At 39.3% G+C, this 16,757-nt stretch overlaps 1 protein-coding gene across 15 annotated transcripts; it reads left to right on the top strand.

Moving 5' to 3' along the window:
• The first annotated feature begins 2,022 nt into the window (after positions 1–2,022).
• Positions 2,023–16,690, top strand: LOC148867742 (solute carrier family 40 member 3, chloroplastic-like). 15 transcript variants are annotated; one of them, XR_016110186.1, is made up of 15 exons: positions 2,023–2,871; positions 4,270–4,483; positions 4,598–4,661; positions 12,320–12,444; positions 12,930–13,019; positions 13,121–13,297; positions 13,407–13,481; positions 13,686–13,787; positions 13,877–13,973; positions 14,058–14,204; positions 14,789–14,895; positions 14,980–15,093; positions 15,236–15,537; positions 15,935–16,206; positions 16,312–16,690. XR_016110186.1 is itself a non-coding variant. In XM_088979219.1 (14 exons), exons 1-13 carry the CDS (start codon positions 2,726–2,728, stop codon positions 15,527–15,529), a joined length of 1,752 nt encoding a protein of 583 aa, XP_088835345.1. In that variant the 5' UTR covers positions 2,247–2,725; the 3' UTR covers positions 15,530–15,537; positions 16,312–16,690. The 15 variants fall into 15 exon arrangements, 4 of the variants coding, with proteins under 4 accessions (XP_088835345.1, XP_088835346.1, XP_088835344.1 ...); XR_016110187.1 differs by having other exon boundaries at positions 2,418–2,871; positions 16,105–16,206; XR_016110189.1 differs by having other exon boundaries at positions 2,426–2,871; positions 14,067–14,204; positions 16,105–16,206.
• Positions 16,691–16,757: the final 67 nt, after the last annotated feature.

Below are 16,757 nucleotides of genomic sequence, written 5' to 3'. Positions count from 1 at the left end.
AGAACATAGCTATATACATCTACCCTAATATTCCAATCCAAGGCTTTAACTGTTTGACCTAATTAGTTGGATCATTGACTCGGAAAAACCGATGATCAAAGCGATTCAGTTTCCAGGTAGGTTTTTAAAACCTTGGGTCTATTCCTCCCACTCATCTGGTTCAAGTTGGAATCAAAGTTGGCCAATGAGATTTCAATTACCCCCAACCAAATAGTTAGAAGCAGAATGCACCATTTCGATTATGAGTTCAGACCCTTACTTATACAACCAAACGAACTCTTAGATTTTTTATCAAGAACATTTCTTTTATAATTATAAGGGAAAATTCCACTTTAATACCTGAACATTTTGAATGTGTCACTGCAGGACCTAAACTTTAAAAAAGTGTCAAGTTGGTCCCTGTCGTTCACCGACTGTCAGTTATCTATTGAAAATGTCAAAATTACCCTTCAAAAGAAGACAATGTTCATTGTCTTATACCTTGAGACTGAACTAGTTGAGGTATTCGAGATTCTAGACTAATGAAGTCATTGTCTTCTACCTTTAGATCTGAAACACACTATTGTCTAGTTATTTTTTTGCTTTTAGCTATCATTTCCCTCTATTATATTTCATGTTTTTTCTCTTTTTTTCTTTGAAGATAATCAGTTAAGTCTCAAGGTAGAAAACAATGAAGAGTGTCTTCTTTTGAATGATAGTTTTGACATTTTCAATAGATAATTGATGGCCAGTTAATGACAGGGATCAAATTGACGCTTTTTGAAAGTTTAGGTACTGCAGTGACACGTTTGAAAGTCTGGGTACTAACTTGACACTACCCCCAAAGTTCAAGATAATAAAGTGGAATCTTCCCTAATTTTAAATTTAAAGAATGATTATGACACCTTAGCTAAACCTTGCAAGAAGTAACTTCTCCTTTTTCTTTAAAAAATGAAAAATTCCAGGATTTGATTGGTTCATACTTTGAATCATAATCAGAGTGATTCATTCCCATAATTTGTTTGGTTCAAACAAAATTTGAAATCAACTAGAATGAGATTTCATTCTCAAGGGAGGAGTATGAGGAAATGGTCATTCCCTTGAATTGGTGAATGTCATTCCTGTAGAAGTGGGAATGAAATTATGATTCTGCCCAATGAAACAATAGGGTGTATTGGTAAACACACACATCCAAATGGCCCATTCCAATTCCTGCCGTTTGGTTGAGTGGGATAGGAATCCCTTCCCCATTTTAGGCATAACAGGTATGGGGGAATGGCCATTCCGGTCCATTTATTTAATTAATTAATTATTTAAGACCAAAAAACCCCATTCGATTCCAACCCCTAATCAACCAAAGTTTGAAGGTTGTGTGAAGAACAACTCCTTTGACCTCCATACTAGCCGTTGCTACTACCAGCCCTATCTCTAGCGAGGCAAGACTGTCATTGACCATCCTTCATCCCCTCCTTCTTCCAAATCCATCACCGTTGCCGCCAATCCATCTCCAGCAAGGTAAGGCTATTGTCAACCATCCTTCACCCCTCCTCTTCCCCCTTCTTTTTCTTCTTCTTCTTCCAAATCGACTGCTGCCACGCCAATCTCATCTCTAGTGAGGTAAAACCGCCACCAACCATCCTTCTTCCTCTCGTCTTCATCCTCCTTATTCCAAATCAACCGCCCTTCTTCTTTCTACCATCTTCCTCCTCCTTCTATATCTTCTTTTTATTCAATTGATTTCAAAATGATTGTTTTATAAATCTGCAAATCCACTAAATTTTGATTGATTTATAGTTAAATCAAACAATAACAATTGGAATCTGATTCCAATTTCTGACTGAATCAAACAGACGCTAGAATAAATGATTTTGATTCTGATTCTGATTCCCTATGTTGTCTGCAAACCAAACGGACCATTCCGATTCCGATTTCACATACCCTTGTTCCCACGAATCAAATGGGCATTCGGTTACCTTGGACCCAAACGACCCAAATGTGCACGGAAATCAGACAATATGTAGAGCGCAAAATCAAGTATTTTGTACCGTAAACATTTATATTTTACTCCTTCCAAACCGAGCCGTTGGAAAAATGATGACGGATGAAATCGCGGTTATTTTCGGTAGAAGTATCTCCGGGGTCGTGAGCCGTCAGTTTGTCAGTTTGTGAGGAGAGTGGAGAGCGAGCGATCAACTACAGCCGTCAGTTTGTCAGTTTGTCAGTGCATTCTTTCTCTCTATTTAATCACCACTCATCTTCACCCAAATAGCATCCAAAAATAAAGCTTTCAATCACTGGTTCACTACTCCAACTCGGGAACGTTCATCAATAGGATTTTGAATCTTCACCGTTGCTTTTTCTTGATAAGCAAATAGCTCGATTGACACGATCATCATCGTCAACCTATGTGCCAACATAGACGGCTCTGATCGATGTTTGGATAATCAACTCATTAGAAAACCTCTTTTCATCCACAGAAACAGAGTACGAGAGAGAGAGAGAGAGAGAGAGAGAGTGAGACACCTTGATGCATCCGCCTCCGCCGGTTGGCTGAAAACAGATTTCTCGGGGCCTCAGTCACCATGCCCGATAAACCAATTCGGCCTTCCCGAGCTCTTCGTTGAAGTCTAAACCCTAATTTGTTATTCCCTGAAGTGAAACTAGTTGTGTATCTTTATCCACTGGAAGTCTGCATGAGTAGGCAGGAACAGAAGAGGTCCATCGAGCCGAACTACTTGAAGCAGCCATGGGGTTGGTTATCCTTTCTAATTCACCCTCTTCGCCTCTCCTCGCTATTTCGGTTCGCCGAGCTTCTTCTCCGAGGTCGATTTCTCGGATTCGCCTTCGCATCGCTTCTCGCCATTGGCTGAATAAGTCTGCTGCTTCTCTCAGGTAGTGTACTGCTCTGCTCTTCCATCTAGCCTTTTGATTTCTTATTCTTTTTAATCTTCTGAGCTATTGTATTGAAATATAGTGGTTAACCACGTGAGAGGAGAAAAGCGAAAAATCAAAGAAGGGAATACCTACCTAGTATGTCTCTTTTGGGTTCAATTGATTGATTTATATTACGTTTGAACCTTAAACCGTTGGTGTTGGATTATTTGCAACAAGAAGCTAAATTATATCACATGTCGAAAAATAAGCTAAATTATATTATTATAAATGATAAATCCACTAAGCATCAATTAAACAAAAAATTTTGATTGCGATAGGCGATTTGGTCCGATAGTTTTACTCGATTCTTTTCTAAACTTCCGTTACTTATCCTAAAAAAGGTTGAACAAAGAGTTACAGGACTTCTAGTTAACTTGATTGACTTTAAAATTCATAGAAGTTCATTAGAGCGTTTAAGTTGTATATTCCCACTTTTTACTCAACGAATCAATTGTACCATTGGCGGCTCTTAATCTAAGCAATAGAAAAATGAAAGTAACAATAAAAAGGCAACTACGCAAAGATGGTCCAGGCACCAGGCTATATGGGGCAGTGTTACATGGATGTTGGACACTGGAATCAGAGCCCGTGTGCCCACTTGACAAGGCTGAGGAATAGACCGGTAGACATGTCTATAGAAAAGTAAACTTTTAAAATAATCTACATTTGGTTGATTTTTAACAATATAGACCATTAGAAAAAAGCTATAAAAGATCATCTTTGCTATTTAAATAACATTTTATAGGAGAAATAACACCCATCTTGTAGATTAGCTATTCATTTGAGTTGAATAAGCAAGGCGAAAAAAATGTCACATAGAAATGTCCTTCAAGAATCCATGAAATGTTGGAGTCCAACCCGTGTGGCACAGGCACTTCTTCCATTGAGGAGAGTCCATACAACATCGATTTTGGGTGATTCAGTGGATATGGATGTAACCTATGCCCTTTTTTTTTTTCCCACAAACACCTATTAAACAAACTCAAACCTGCTTTCTGACACATGTTGGCCTGAGATTTTACCATTGCCACAGGGGACTCTCAGGGAAAGCTTTTTTTTGGGCTGTATTGTAAGATTTGAGATTTGTATGGAGTTAACATTCATGCTATGAGTGGTTCACACTTTTGTATTTAACTGTTATTTTAATGAGAGTTACCGTTTCCAATAAAAAAAAAACCATTTCCTCAACTCTCAAGCAATGGCCTCTGAGATGTAACGATTTGAGGATGTTAAGAACAATTGGCATTTGAAGCACCTTTTTCAGTATGTCACTGATGGTATGACTTTAAATATACTTCTATTTGTTAATTAAAACTTCTAACAGTTATTGTTTTTTCTTTTTAAACTTTGATCCAGGCAAGGAAATTTCATTTCAAGGTGTTCGTTCACAAACACTGATATACATTTCAATAATGTTACCACAGAAGAAGAGATCCCAGATGACTTGTCATCTATTCCATCTGGTTGCTCAGCTCCACTTGTTCATATCCAATCAGAGATTCTTGGAACTGAATCTTTCAATTTACTAGCCGAAGATTCCTACATGGATAGCCTGTTGACAACATTGCCAGTATGGCTTAACATTCAACCAAAGTGTTTTGACATCATGGTCATGACTTGTGTACTCTACTTTTCCATTTTATTTGCTATTTGTATTCTCAGTTTTCCATCATTCATCTTTCAGGTCCTATCGGAGGATGAGCAGAATGCTCTAGCAGCCACCCCAGCTCATCCAGCAGGATTGTATGGTAGGATTTTTTTTTTTCTATTTCCTTGAAACTATGGATAATATCATGACTCTATTAAATGCGTCAGGGAATTGACCCATGTTTATAAACTTTACATTTTTTATTATGAGATCGAAAAATTACTCTGCTTGATTTAATAAACTGAAACCAAATGATACAGGCAGGAGAACATGTATAGAATTGTTCCTGATGAAATTTGCATCTATATCCTTCTGTAGATGTTGGTGCACAAATGAGATGCTCAAGACCAATTTTCACTGGGATTCCTACCTGGTTCACTTAGTTCAACCTAACTATTATGCCAGATAGAAGAGAGATCTTCATCTGTGTGTGTTTTAGGTTTCCAATATTGCCCTTGTATTTTTTTTTAACTTTTTTCTTACATAGTTCATACCCAACAATATGTCAGTCCATTTTAAAGTTTACTTTGCTAGAGGGGAGTATCTGTTGGGATGAGGAACTGAAACCTTATTCTAATAGGTGCAACACAAACTATTTGCTAAAACATTCCTAATAGAAGTCTCTATTTTTACTCTTAGTACTGTGTACATTCTGGTCTTATACAAAATTGCTGTTTGATAATGGCATAAATGGCTGAACTGATTGATTTATTGCTTTGTCTTTTTTTTTTTTTTATCAATTTTATTATTTTGTTGCTTTGTCTTTTAGTGGGTAAAATATTTAAATAATAAAATATTCAAAGGTATAGCAGTCAACTCAACTTTGGCTTTAGGAATTAAGGAATTTATAAAGGTGCAGCTCCATGCCTTATGCCAACTATATGTTGATTCCAACAATATTTCATGTTGGTACCCATGGAAATGGAAATCATCATCATCATCATCATGCCTTATCCCAACTATATGGGATTGGCTACATGAATCCTGTTTCACCAATTTGTTCTATTTAAAGCCATATCCAATGTTAAACTATTAGTGCTTAAATCATTTCTTACTACTTCTACCCATGTTCTTTTTCGTCTACCCTGAGCTCTTCTAGCCCCTTCAATGTGTAACAAAGCACTTCTATGGCGTAGTTGGTGGTCTTTTATGCACGTGCCCAAACCATCTTAGTCTACTTTCTCTCATTTTATCACTTGTTGGAGCTACTCCTAGGTTCATATTGGATAACTTTATTCCTAATCCTATCCTTTCTAGTTTTTCCAATCATCCATCTTAGCATTCAAATTTCTGCCATATTCATTTTTTAGACATGTTGTTTCTTGACTGTCCAACACTATGCTCCATACAACATAGTTGGCCTTACAACCGTTTTATAGAACTTTCTTTTAATCTAAGTGGTATTTGCCTATCACATAAAGTCCAAATGCACCTTCTCCATTTTGTACATCCTACGCTAATTCTTTGGGCGACATCCTCCTCAATCTCTCCCTTGTTATGAATTATTGACCCATAGAATTGGAAACGTGTCATGGAAATGTTAGGAAATTTATGAACATGTTAAACCATGTTTATAAAAAGACATGTATATATTAATATATATGATGAAAATAGTTGAAAAATACTTATATTTTTTGCTTTTATTTTGTTTGGACTGTTGCTACAGTAGTCCGAAAAGGAAGAGGAGAAGAAGAAGAAGAAGAAGAAGAAGAAGAAGAAGAAGAGAAGAAGAAGAGAAGAAGAAGAAGGGTCTGTCGAAAATCTGATGGATTACCCATTCAGTCGACCCCCTTAATCTATATTAGGTTCTAATCATAGTTACAAAGACAGAAATGACCTTACTTAAGTGTGGGGCAGAGTAACTCTAATAACACTGCCACATAAGCAAATTACTTAATAAACAGAAGAAGACTAAACTACCCCTATTCGGCACATCTTAACACTCCCCCTCAAGCTGGAGAATATATGTCATATAATCCCAGCTTGTTACATAGATAGTTCACTTTCCCTAAGCTTAGAGCTTTTGTAAACAAATCTGCCCACTGGTCATTGGAGCCCACATGTTCTGTATTTATTTCTCTGGCAAGAACCTTCTCTCTCACAAAGTGGCAATCAACCTCCATGTGCTTTGTTCTCTCATGAAAGGTAGGATTGGATGAGATATGTAGTGCAGCTTGGTTGTCACAGTACAATTTCATAGGTTTATCCATGTGAAACCCAATTTCTTGTAGGAGATTCCTCAGCCACACTAATTCACAGGTAGTGTGAGCCATGGCCCTATATTCGGCTTCAACACTGCTTCTGGCTACAATTGTCTGCTTTTTACCATGTCACAAGATTTCCTCCCAGAAATGTGCAATAGCCTGTAGTAGATCTTCTGTCACTCACTGAGCCTGCCCAGTCTACATCTGTATACCCAACTATTTCAAGTTTTCCTCCTGGTTTATACAATAGCCCCCGGCCTAGAGCACCTTTCAGATACCTCACAATTCTAAGGATTGCATCCCAGTGAGGTATACGAGGGTTCTGCATGAATTGGCTCACCACACTGACTGCAAAGGAGATGTCGGGTCTCGTGATAGTCAGATAGTTCAGCTTTCCCACTAGTTGTCTATACCTTCCAGGATCTTCAAATATTTCTCCTGTATCACTGCTCAACTTAACATTTGGTTCCATAGGGGTCTCAGCCGGTTTTGCACCTAACAGTCTTGTTTCTTCCAATAGATCAAGGACATATTTCCTTTGGCACAGATTCACACCTTGTTTTGACCTGACAACCTCTATTCCCAAGAAATACTTTAATGTTCCAATGTCCTTTGTTTGAAAATGATTTTGCAGAAATACCTTTAGTTTGCCAATCCCCAATTTATCACTATCAGTGATGACAATATCATCCACATAGACCACTAATAAAATCTTCCCAGCTTCTGAGTCATAGCTGAACACTGAGTGATCAACCTGGCATTGCTTCATTCCAAAACTCTTCACCACTTCGTTGAACTTCCCAAACCAAGCACGTGGAGATTGCTTCAACCCATAAATTGCTTTCTTCAGCCTGCACACTTACCACCCTCCCCCTGAGCAACAAACCCAGGTGGTTGCTCCATATATACCTCCTCCACTAGATCACCATGGAGGAAGGCATTCTTTATGTCAAGTTGAAGGAGAGGCCAATCATACATAACTGCCAAGGAAATTAGGACACGAACGGAACCAATTTTAGCCACCAGTGAGAATGTCTCCATATAGTCCACACTATACACCTGTGAGTAACCTTTAGCAACAAGTCTGGCCTTCAGACGCTCCACACTACCATCTGGCAAGTATTTCACAGTATACACCCATTTACAGCCCACAACATACTTTCCAGGTGAAAGAGTAGTAAGTTCCCACGTTTGAGTATGTTGAAGAGCAGAAAGATCCTCCTCCATTGCCCGCCGCCATCCAGGTGAACTAAGAGCTTCTTGAACATTGTTAGGTAGGGAAATAGAAGACAAAAGTGAAACAAACTGGCGATGTGATGCAGAAAGACGAAATAATGAAACAAAATTGGAAATGGGATGGAGTGTGGAACTACGTTTACCTTTCCGTAAGGCAATGGGTAGGTCAAGGTCTGAAGGTTCAGTAATAGGAGCCATGAGAGGATCCGCAGATGAGGTAGAAGCAGGAGGAGGGGCCGGTATCGTTCGACGTGTATACACTTGTCGGATCGGTGGTCGTTCAGTGGTGACCTGCACTGGATGAGGAGATGAGTCTACTCCAACAACAGCCTCTGGAACTGAATCACTGACAGGAAGAGGAAGAAGAGGTAAGGGTGAGGACAAGGGTGCTTCATGACTGGAGAAGAAGGGGACAGACTCAAAAAATGTGACATCAGGGCAAACATAGCACTTTCGGGCAATAGGATTGTAACACTTGTACCCTTTTTGAGTCCGAGAGTAGCCAAGGAAGACACATTTAATTGAGCGTGCATCTAGCTTGTTTATTCTAGGACTCAGATTATGAACAAAGCACACACAACCAAAGACACGAGGAGTTAATGGAAACGGAGATAAAGTGGGAAACAAGATGGAGAAGGGGGACCGACCATGAAGAATAAAAGAGGGCATCCGATTAATGAGAAAACAGGTAGTGAGAACAGCATCACTCCAAAACCGTTTAGGAACATGCATGTGGTGAAGCATAGACCGAGCAATTTCAAGAAGATGACGATTCTTCCGTTCAGCCACCCCATTTTGTTGAGGGGTGAAAGCACACGAGGTCATGAATAATGCCATGCTGTTCTAAATACTCTTGAAATGCAGTAAGAAAGTATTCACGACCATTATCTGAACGAAGAACTTTGATTGGAACACCAAATTGTGTGCGTATTTCAGCATGGAGTTTTTGAAAAATGGAAAATAATTCACTTATTTATTTCATTAAGTAAATCCATGTCATTCTTGAACAATCATCAATAAAGGAGACAAAATACTTGTACCCATTATAAGACTCTATTTTGATCGGACCCCAAACATCTGAGTGAACCAAAGAATAAGGACTCAACTTACAACTCTCAACTCTTGGACTGAAGGACACACGACGGTGTTTACCAAACTGACATGACTCACATTGTAAAACTGACAACTGACTCAATGATGGAACCAACATCTTGAGGACCTTGAGAGATGGATGTCCCAGTCGGCAATGCCATTGTAAAGGAGTAAGGGAAGTCTGAAGTGCAATTGAAGATTCACCGCCGTCAAGGTAATACAATCCACCAGCTTCATGCCCCCCACCAATCTTATTCCCCGTCTTGAGATCCTGAAAAACACAAGTGGAAGGAAAGAATGTAACAAAACAATTAAGAGCTTTGGTTATTTTACTAACAGACATAAGATTGAATGGAAACTTAGGTACGTATAAAACAGATGATAAAGGGACAGAAGCCAAGTCAACATTACCAACACCACAGATGGGAGATGAGGACCCATTGGCAAGTGTAACAGTTTGTGATGTGGAGGTTTCAGCAAGAGAAGAGAACACACCTGGAGTCCCGGTCATATGATCTGAGGCTCCAGAGTCAATCATCCATGAAGGAGTTTTAGATGACATGCAAGCGATACCTGATTGGGCATATGTGGCAGTGGTATGCTGTGAAGTAGTTCGAAGGAACCGTTCATACTCATCACGCGGAACACTCACCATCTCCCTCCCAAAAGTAGATGTAAATGTGGAAGGAGTTAGGTCTGCCAGTTTACTGTCACTAATAGCAACCTCGCCTGCTACAACATGATTAGCCCATTTAGAGGGAGGGCCATGTAGATCATAACAGAAATTCACTGTATATCCATCCCTACCACAATGAGTACATTTCCTTGTAGAGTTATTTTTTCCTCTGCCACGGCCTCCCCCTGAGTCACGGCCACCCCTACCAATCATGGAATTGCCACGGCCCCCTCTAGAATGACCTCCCCCTCTTGTACTATGTCCACCACCTCTAGCTGTCACAAGTGCTTATCTATCATATTGTGTGGAGTTCTCTGTCTGGCCCAAAGAGATTCTACGAAGTCTTGAGAATACTTCTTCAAGTGTAGGAAGAGTAGAGCCCCCCAATATTTGAGCTCTAACTGGTTCGTATTCCGACTTCAGCCCCACTAAAAATCTTGTAACATCTAGCTGCTCCCTTTGCTGTTGCTGAATTTGAATATCTGGAGTAAGGGGATGATAGACATTGAGTTCATTCCTTATATTCTTCATGCAGGCATAGTACTCTTCTAGTGTTTTGGTTCCTTGTTGCAAATCAAAGTACTCCTGATACAGCTGATATACTCTTGTTGTGTTATCTTGTCCAGAATATAGCTTCTTAGCATGCTCCCATATTATCCTTAGACGTATCAAGGAACATGAAGTTGGCACTGATTTTGGGTTCCATACTATTCCACAGCCAAGTCATGATTTGAGCATCTTCTTGTTCCCAATCATCAAACCCTGGAGAGTCAACCGGTGGCTTCTCATCTCTAACATGCTTTGCTTTCTTCTTTGCCTTGAGAAAAACTTCCACGGATTTAACCCATGGAACATAGTTCTCCCCATTTAGCTTAATTGAGGTCATTTGTACTCCTAGGTAGTCGGAAGAGATTACTACACTAGGTTTCTGATCATTATAGCCATCTCCTATTGCTGCCATTGTACCTTTTCTCAGTTGTCTCTAACTTTACTTCTCAGCTACAAGCTGATTGATGTTGTTCACAGTTTGATATTTCAGCCCCTATTGCAGCCTCTAAACACCACTGCTGACTTCACACACTTGTTCTTATTCACACTACTGTTGACTTCACACACTTATGTCCCACATAAGCATCAGTTTACCATTCACTAATCACAAGTAGAGGCGCTCTTACAACCACTCAAGCACCACAACACAGCCAAATCTGCTGCACCCAGTTCAGACTTATTTAACACACTTAAGAGGGCATTACACAACCACAAGGAGTTCGGCAAGGTCACTGCATTCTACCTTATACCGTATCAAGAAGGCATTACACAACAACTTACAACAGCCCTACACATTCGGCTACTGCACACACAGCCCTTCCTAGGGCAACAATGAACCTAGTTCTCTAGGTTCTACTCAGTACAACAGCTTCTTGTAGGGTTTCTACCCAGAAATATAAGTAACACTAGAAGAAGAAAGAACCGACCTTCCTTTGAGAATATCAATCAACCATTCACTACTGAAGTCACTTTCCTTGTTGAAGAAGGTTATGCGCAGCACAGAGACAAGCTGTACTGTTTCTGACCTAGGGCGAACCAGTTCTCTCCATTGACTGATCAGAAACGAAGGTGAAGAGTCATGAACAGTGATGAGGTGCTTTACCAACTGACTTAGGTCAGGAGCATTGCTCTGATACCATGTTTCGACTGTTGCTACAGTAGTCTGAACAGGAAGAAGAAGAAGAAGAAGAAGAAGAAGAAGAAGAAGAAGAAGAAGGGTCTGTCAAAAATCTGATGGATTACCCATTCAGTCGACCCCCTTAATCTATATTAGGTTCTAATCATAGTTACAAAGACAGAAATGACCTTACTTAAGTGTGGGGCAGAGTAACTCTAATAACACTGCCACATAAGCAAGTTACTTAATAAACAGAAGAAGACTAAACTACCCCTATTCGGCACATCTTAACATATTTATATAAACTTTTATATTTTTTCTTTTAATAATTTATTAAAATTTTCATAATTCAAATTGGATCGGATCAGATTTTGGTACCCGACATCCTTAACGGATTTGGATTCAAATCACTATTTGTTAGATCAGGTCGGATCGGATCGGATCTCAGATATGTGATATCAGATCGGATTCGGATATACCCTGATTCCAATCCAATCCGATCTGTTTACATCCCTAGGGGTAGTAGGAATCTTTCCTATTATGGTGGTGTCATTTTTTCATCACCCCTTGATGATGAGCTGATGCTATTAGTGTTTGCTCAATTTCTTGCGCCATTATCTTAAGGTGGGTAATGCAACAGTGAATCAGATTGCTATCCAAGGTTTAGAGGATTGAGATGTATTATAAATTGTCTGTACCTATTTATTTATTTATTATGATAGCTCTCTGGCTTGCACTCTTGGGGATGGGCTCTTAATCCAACCCTTCTTTGAGTTGCCCTTCAAGTTGCCCTTCAAGAAAGAAAAGCAATTAAATTTGCAAAGAGGTGGTGCATCTTTTCTGAATAAACAGTCCTCTGATCAGAATAACCATGTTATTTTCAGCTTTGTATGCTAGTTGCTTAGCTGGGAATCTGACTGAGCAACTGTGGAACTTTGCCTGGCCTGCTGCAGTTGCATTGATACATCCAAACCTTTTACCTGTTGCTGTGGTTGGTTTCTTCACAAAGGTACAAAATGGATCCATTGACATTTCTTGTAAAGATTGAATAAATGTATTATCTCATAAAGCATATGGAAAGACACATTATGTCACCCAGTCATTGTGGCATATGCTAAACCCCCTATTGGTTTTGGGGCCTACAGGGACTTCGCTATTCCTCCATTCCCAAGCTCCAAATTAGGACATGAAGTTATGAATGCATTTTATGTCCTTTTGTTCATAAGGCCAAGGAGAGGCTGTTGCTTGGTGCAATTATAAAATCTTGGGCTGACAAGAATGGGAATGTGGGTTCAAGGTCGAGACTTGAGAATGGTTGCTTCATGCAAGAAAGTGTGGAAGGTTAGGTCTGTGTCCAGTCTACCCTTCCAAAGACCCTGGATAGCCAGGAACAACATTGGGTAATGGCCCATTGTGGCCCTTAAGGCCAAGAAAAACTAAATAATGTTAGGTCTAAAAGAGTCTCTAACAGGTTTTCTGGGCTCTGGTAAACAGCTTGCAATATTTGTTGGAGGGCCTTTAATTGGCAATCTTATGGATCATTTTCCTAGAGTACCTGCATTTACCTTTTTGAGTTCCATTCAGGTAATTCTTCCACTTATTGTCTTTACCTTTAGTATTTCAAATGCTTTTTATGTTATTGTTGTTTCTCATAGACAGGTGCTTTCTTACCTGCTTTGTGTCAGGCAGCTGCTCAATTGTTATCTGTCGCAATGATAATCCGTGCTCACACCATTCATACTAGCTTTGCACCATCTATGCATATCCAGCCTTGGTTCATAGTACTAGTATTAGCTGGAGCTGCTGAGAGGCTTTCTGGCTTGGCATTGGGGGTTGCCATGGAGAGAGATTGGGTTGTTCAGGTAGTGCAATTTCATGTTAAGCTGTCTCTTCAATATATATAGTTAGTCTGCTTTTCATATCTTCTTATTTGTTTTTCTTTCATCTATTGGATTGTGTTTGTATATGCAGTTAGCAGGGAGCAATAGGCCTATTGCACTTGCACAAGCAAATGCCATTCTCAGTCGAATTGATCTCCTCTGTGAGGTGTTTACTACTTTTCTTTGGTCATTTGCTTTTTTTTATATATATATTTATATGTATGTGTATGTATAAGTACGTGTGTGTATTCTGCATATACTTCTTGTGTGGTATGTTGTATTCTATTTTCTTTTCTACTATGAAGACCCAAGACAGATGAAACTCGTTTCAAACCATCATAATAGATTTGTGACTGTTTCATGGCCACAGATAGCTGGTGCATCACTCTTTGGTATTCTTCTTTCCAAGTATGATCCTGTTACTTGCTTGAAGCTTGCTGCTGGCCTGATGATATGTGCATTGCCTATCCAGGTAATTAAGTTTGTGCTTTATTTATTCTGGTCGACCTGATTAAAATTTAATTTTGTTGATTGCTTTCTGGCTTATGTTCCATGTTTCAGATCCTTCTCACATGGTTAACCAACAAACTATCTACTGGAGTTCTTGATCGCTGTAAATGTCAACAGACTTTTGGGAAGGCAGATGCAGGGAATTTAGGTATACTTTAGCTGTATTCATCTATTTTAGAAGCAGGACTTCTGCTGATACTACATTTCTAATATGAACTCTAATGCTACCCAGTTGAAATAGGTGTGGATGCCATCAAGAATGGATGGACAGAATACAAGCAACAACCTGTTCTTCCTGCAAGCCTGGCCTATGTGCTCCTATACTTTAATATTGTTCTTACACCAGGTGGCTTAATGACGGCATTCTTAACACAGCGTGGTATTTCTCTAACTTGTTTCTATTCTGTATTTCTGAAGATGGATTGCTTCAATGCAGTCAAAACTTAAATCTGGGCCTCAGTCAACAAGGAACATGGGAAGTCCCTTCCCATACTCTGAGGTGTGCCCATGTTGCAAATCTAAGTTCCTTGGTCTTCACTGTTGGGCAGTTTTTTGCCCTCTTGTTTTCCTGTTCTTAATTATCCCTAGGTGAGTGAACACATATATTTTTTTCCTCCAAAATTGAGATGATGTTGAATTCCTCCATCTGTTATCTGTATGTTTCTTGGCTATTCCTATTCCCAATGGCCAATGTCCTCCAGACAGTACAAAATATTGTTGTATGTATAGTGGTGGGTCCCTAGCCGGTTGATGTGTGCTATACATGCACTGGGGATAGGAGGGAGGGATTCTTCCACCACACCGATGTGACTGCCTGTTTTGTGAAATTCTGATCCCTGCTAATCAGGATATTTGGAAATTCTCTCTAAGCCTTCTTTCTTCTCACATTTTCTTTGTTTGTTTCTTCTTGCTTCAATTATGGATTCCATCTTTATATTCAATTTATGCTGTTGGGATTAACAGGTTTAAACCCATCCATCGTTGGGGGGTTCAGTGGCTTATGTGCTTTCATTGGGGTTGCTGCAACCTTCATATCTGCAAACCTTGTCAGACGGATTGGCATTCTAAAGGTTTTTTTCCCATTTAAAATTGTTCTTATTCTTATCCAGATTCTGTATTAATTCTGTCTCTAAGATGTGGGCTCATTATACTAGGCTGGAGCAGCTGGATTGATATTCCAGGCTTCACTTCTCACTTTGGCTGTTGCCGTGTATTGGAGTGATTCTCTTTCTCGGCAGTCCTCCCTCCTCTTCTTTCTCAGTTTGATTGTAAGCATGTCTTTAACCTTCTTGTTTCTACTAACACTTGTTTTTTGAACCCATCAAAGCACCAGTTTGTAACTGTCCAGTTTTTAACCATATTTTTGGATGCCCTTTTCTTTCATGCCCACCCTTTTTCTTATATTTGCAGGTATTATCAAGGTTGGGCCACATGTTATATGAAGTTATAGGAGCCCAGATCCTTCAAACTGGGATCCCAGCTTCTAAGGCGAATTTGATTGGAACAACAGAAGTCTCGGTGGCGAGTCTTGCAGAACTTGTTATGCTAGGAGTTGCAATAATTGCGAATGATGCTTCTCATTTTGGTTTTCTAGCCATGCTCTCCCTCTCTGCTGTAGTTGGAGCAGCTTGGATGTTCTGCCAATGGTTGGCCAATCCCACAGATGAACATAGAAGGCTTCTCTCCTTTGACTCGCAATTTTGATGTTGAATGTGAGTATTGTTTACTTGCTTTGTGTTTCATTTTTGAAGCTTCTTTCCCGTCTTATTTCCATGCTTTCATTGATTTTATGAACCATGAATATCACTCTTAAGTTTATATACTTCTCCCCTGTTGGGGGAGATTATTTTCAGCCTGGCCGGGCCTGGGCCCAATTCTTTTGGTCTGACATGCAATTGTTATATAATTTAAATATATACATATAGTTATCTGTCATTTTATTTTATATTTATTTTTTTATATATAAATATTATAATTACGCAATACATTTCATATAATATTTTATATTACATAAAGTATAGCATAACTTTGTACATGTATTATTTTTCATCTATTATATTTATTTATTGTTTTATGATATAATTTAATATTTCATATTTAAAATTGCAGGCCCAGCCCGGCCCATGCTCATCCCTACTCCCCAGTTCACCCCCTCCAAATTTGTCAACTTGGGTGGCGGCGCTAGTCAGTTGACCTTGTTATGGAGCCAAAATATGGATGATTGTGTCTGACCAATAAAATTCACAAATGGGTGATTGGGTGAATGTTCATTTGGGCAGGTATACTGTGAATAGTTTCATTCAGCTAGCTACCCCGTCCAAAGTTCAAACCAGTTGGAAAATATGTATCTAGGCTGTGAGGCCTATATCGACGTTTGCCTGGTAAAATTTAAATCATATTGCACATGTAGAAAAATTGTCACCATGATAAATTTCCTTTGGTGCTTAGTATCTAATTCAATTTGTTGCCCTTTCTGCTGTCAACAGAAACTGTTCAGCATCTTCTCAGGGCTTGCGCAAGACTGCCTGCTACCTATTCAATTTGTATACCTGGAACTGACGTAGCTTCTGACATCATACATGTAATTATTCATAGATAATTCTGAGCCAAGGGTTTGCTGCATTGGCGGTTGTAAAGCTCCTTGCTGCAGGTTATTATAAAATTACAGCGTTGGTCCTGTACGGGAACGGCTGTATATATCATCCTGCCAGTGGGAATTTTTTTTTTGATTGGCAGAATTAGTTTGATATACACTGCTGCGGGGGAGCCGTGACCCTTGTTCGCAGTATAATTCATTTATTCATCCATAATGCTTTGATGCAACATTTATTCGCGAATGATTAAGCTGACTTTGTTGTTTCAAAACTGAGAGTTGGGAGTGAAACAAAATGTTTGCCTCTTGCTTGTATGCGTTCCAAGTTCAAAGTATTGA

The sequence above is a fragment of the Nelumbo lutea genome, chromosome 3 (assembly GCF_056320005.1).
Source record: "Nelumbo lutea isolate HS-2025 chromosome 3, American lotus-T2T, whole genome shotgun sequence".
In the NCBI taxonomy this organism is placed as follows: Eukaryota; Viridiplantae; Streptophyta; class Magnoliopsida; order Proteales; family Nelumbonaceae; genus Nelumbo; species Nelumbo lutea.
This window is presented reverse-complemented; position numbering and strand designations above follow the sequence as displayed.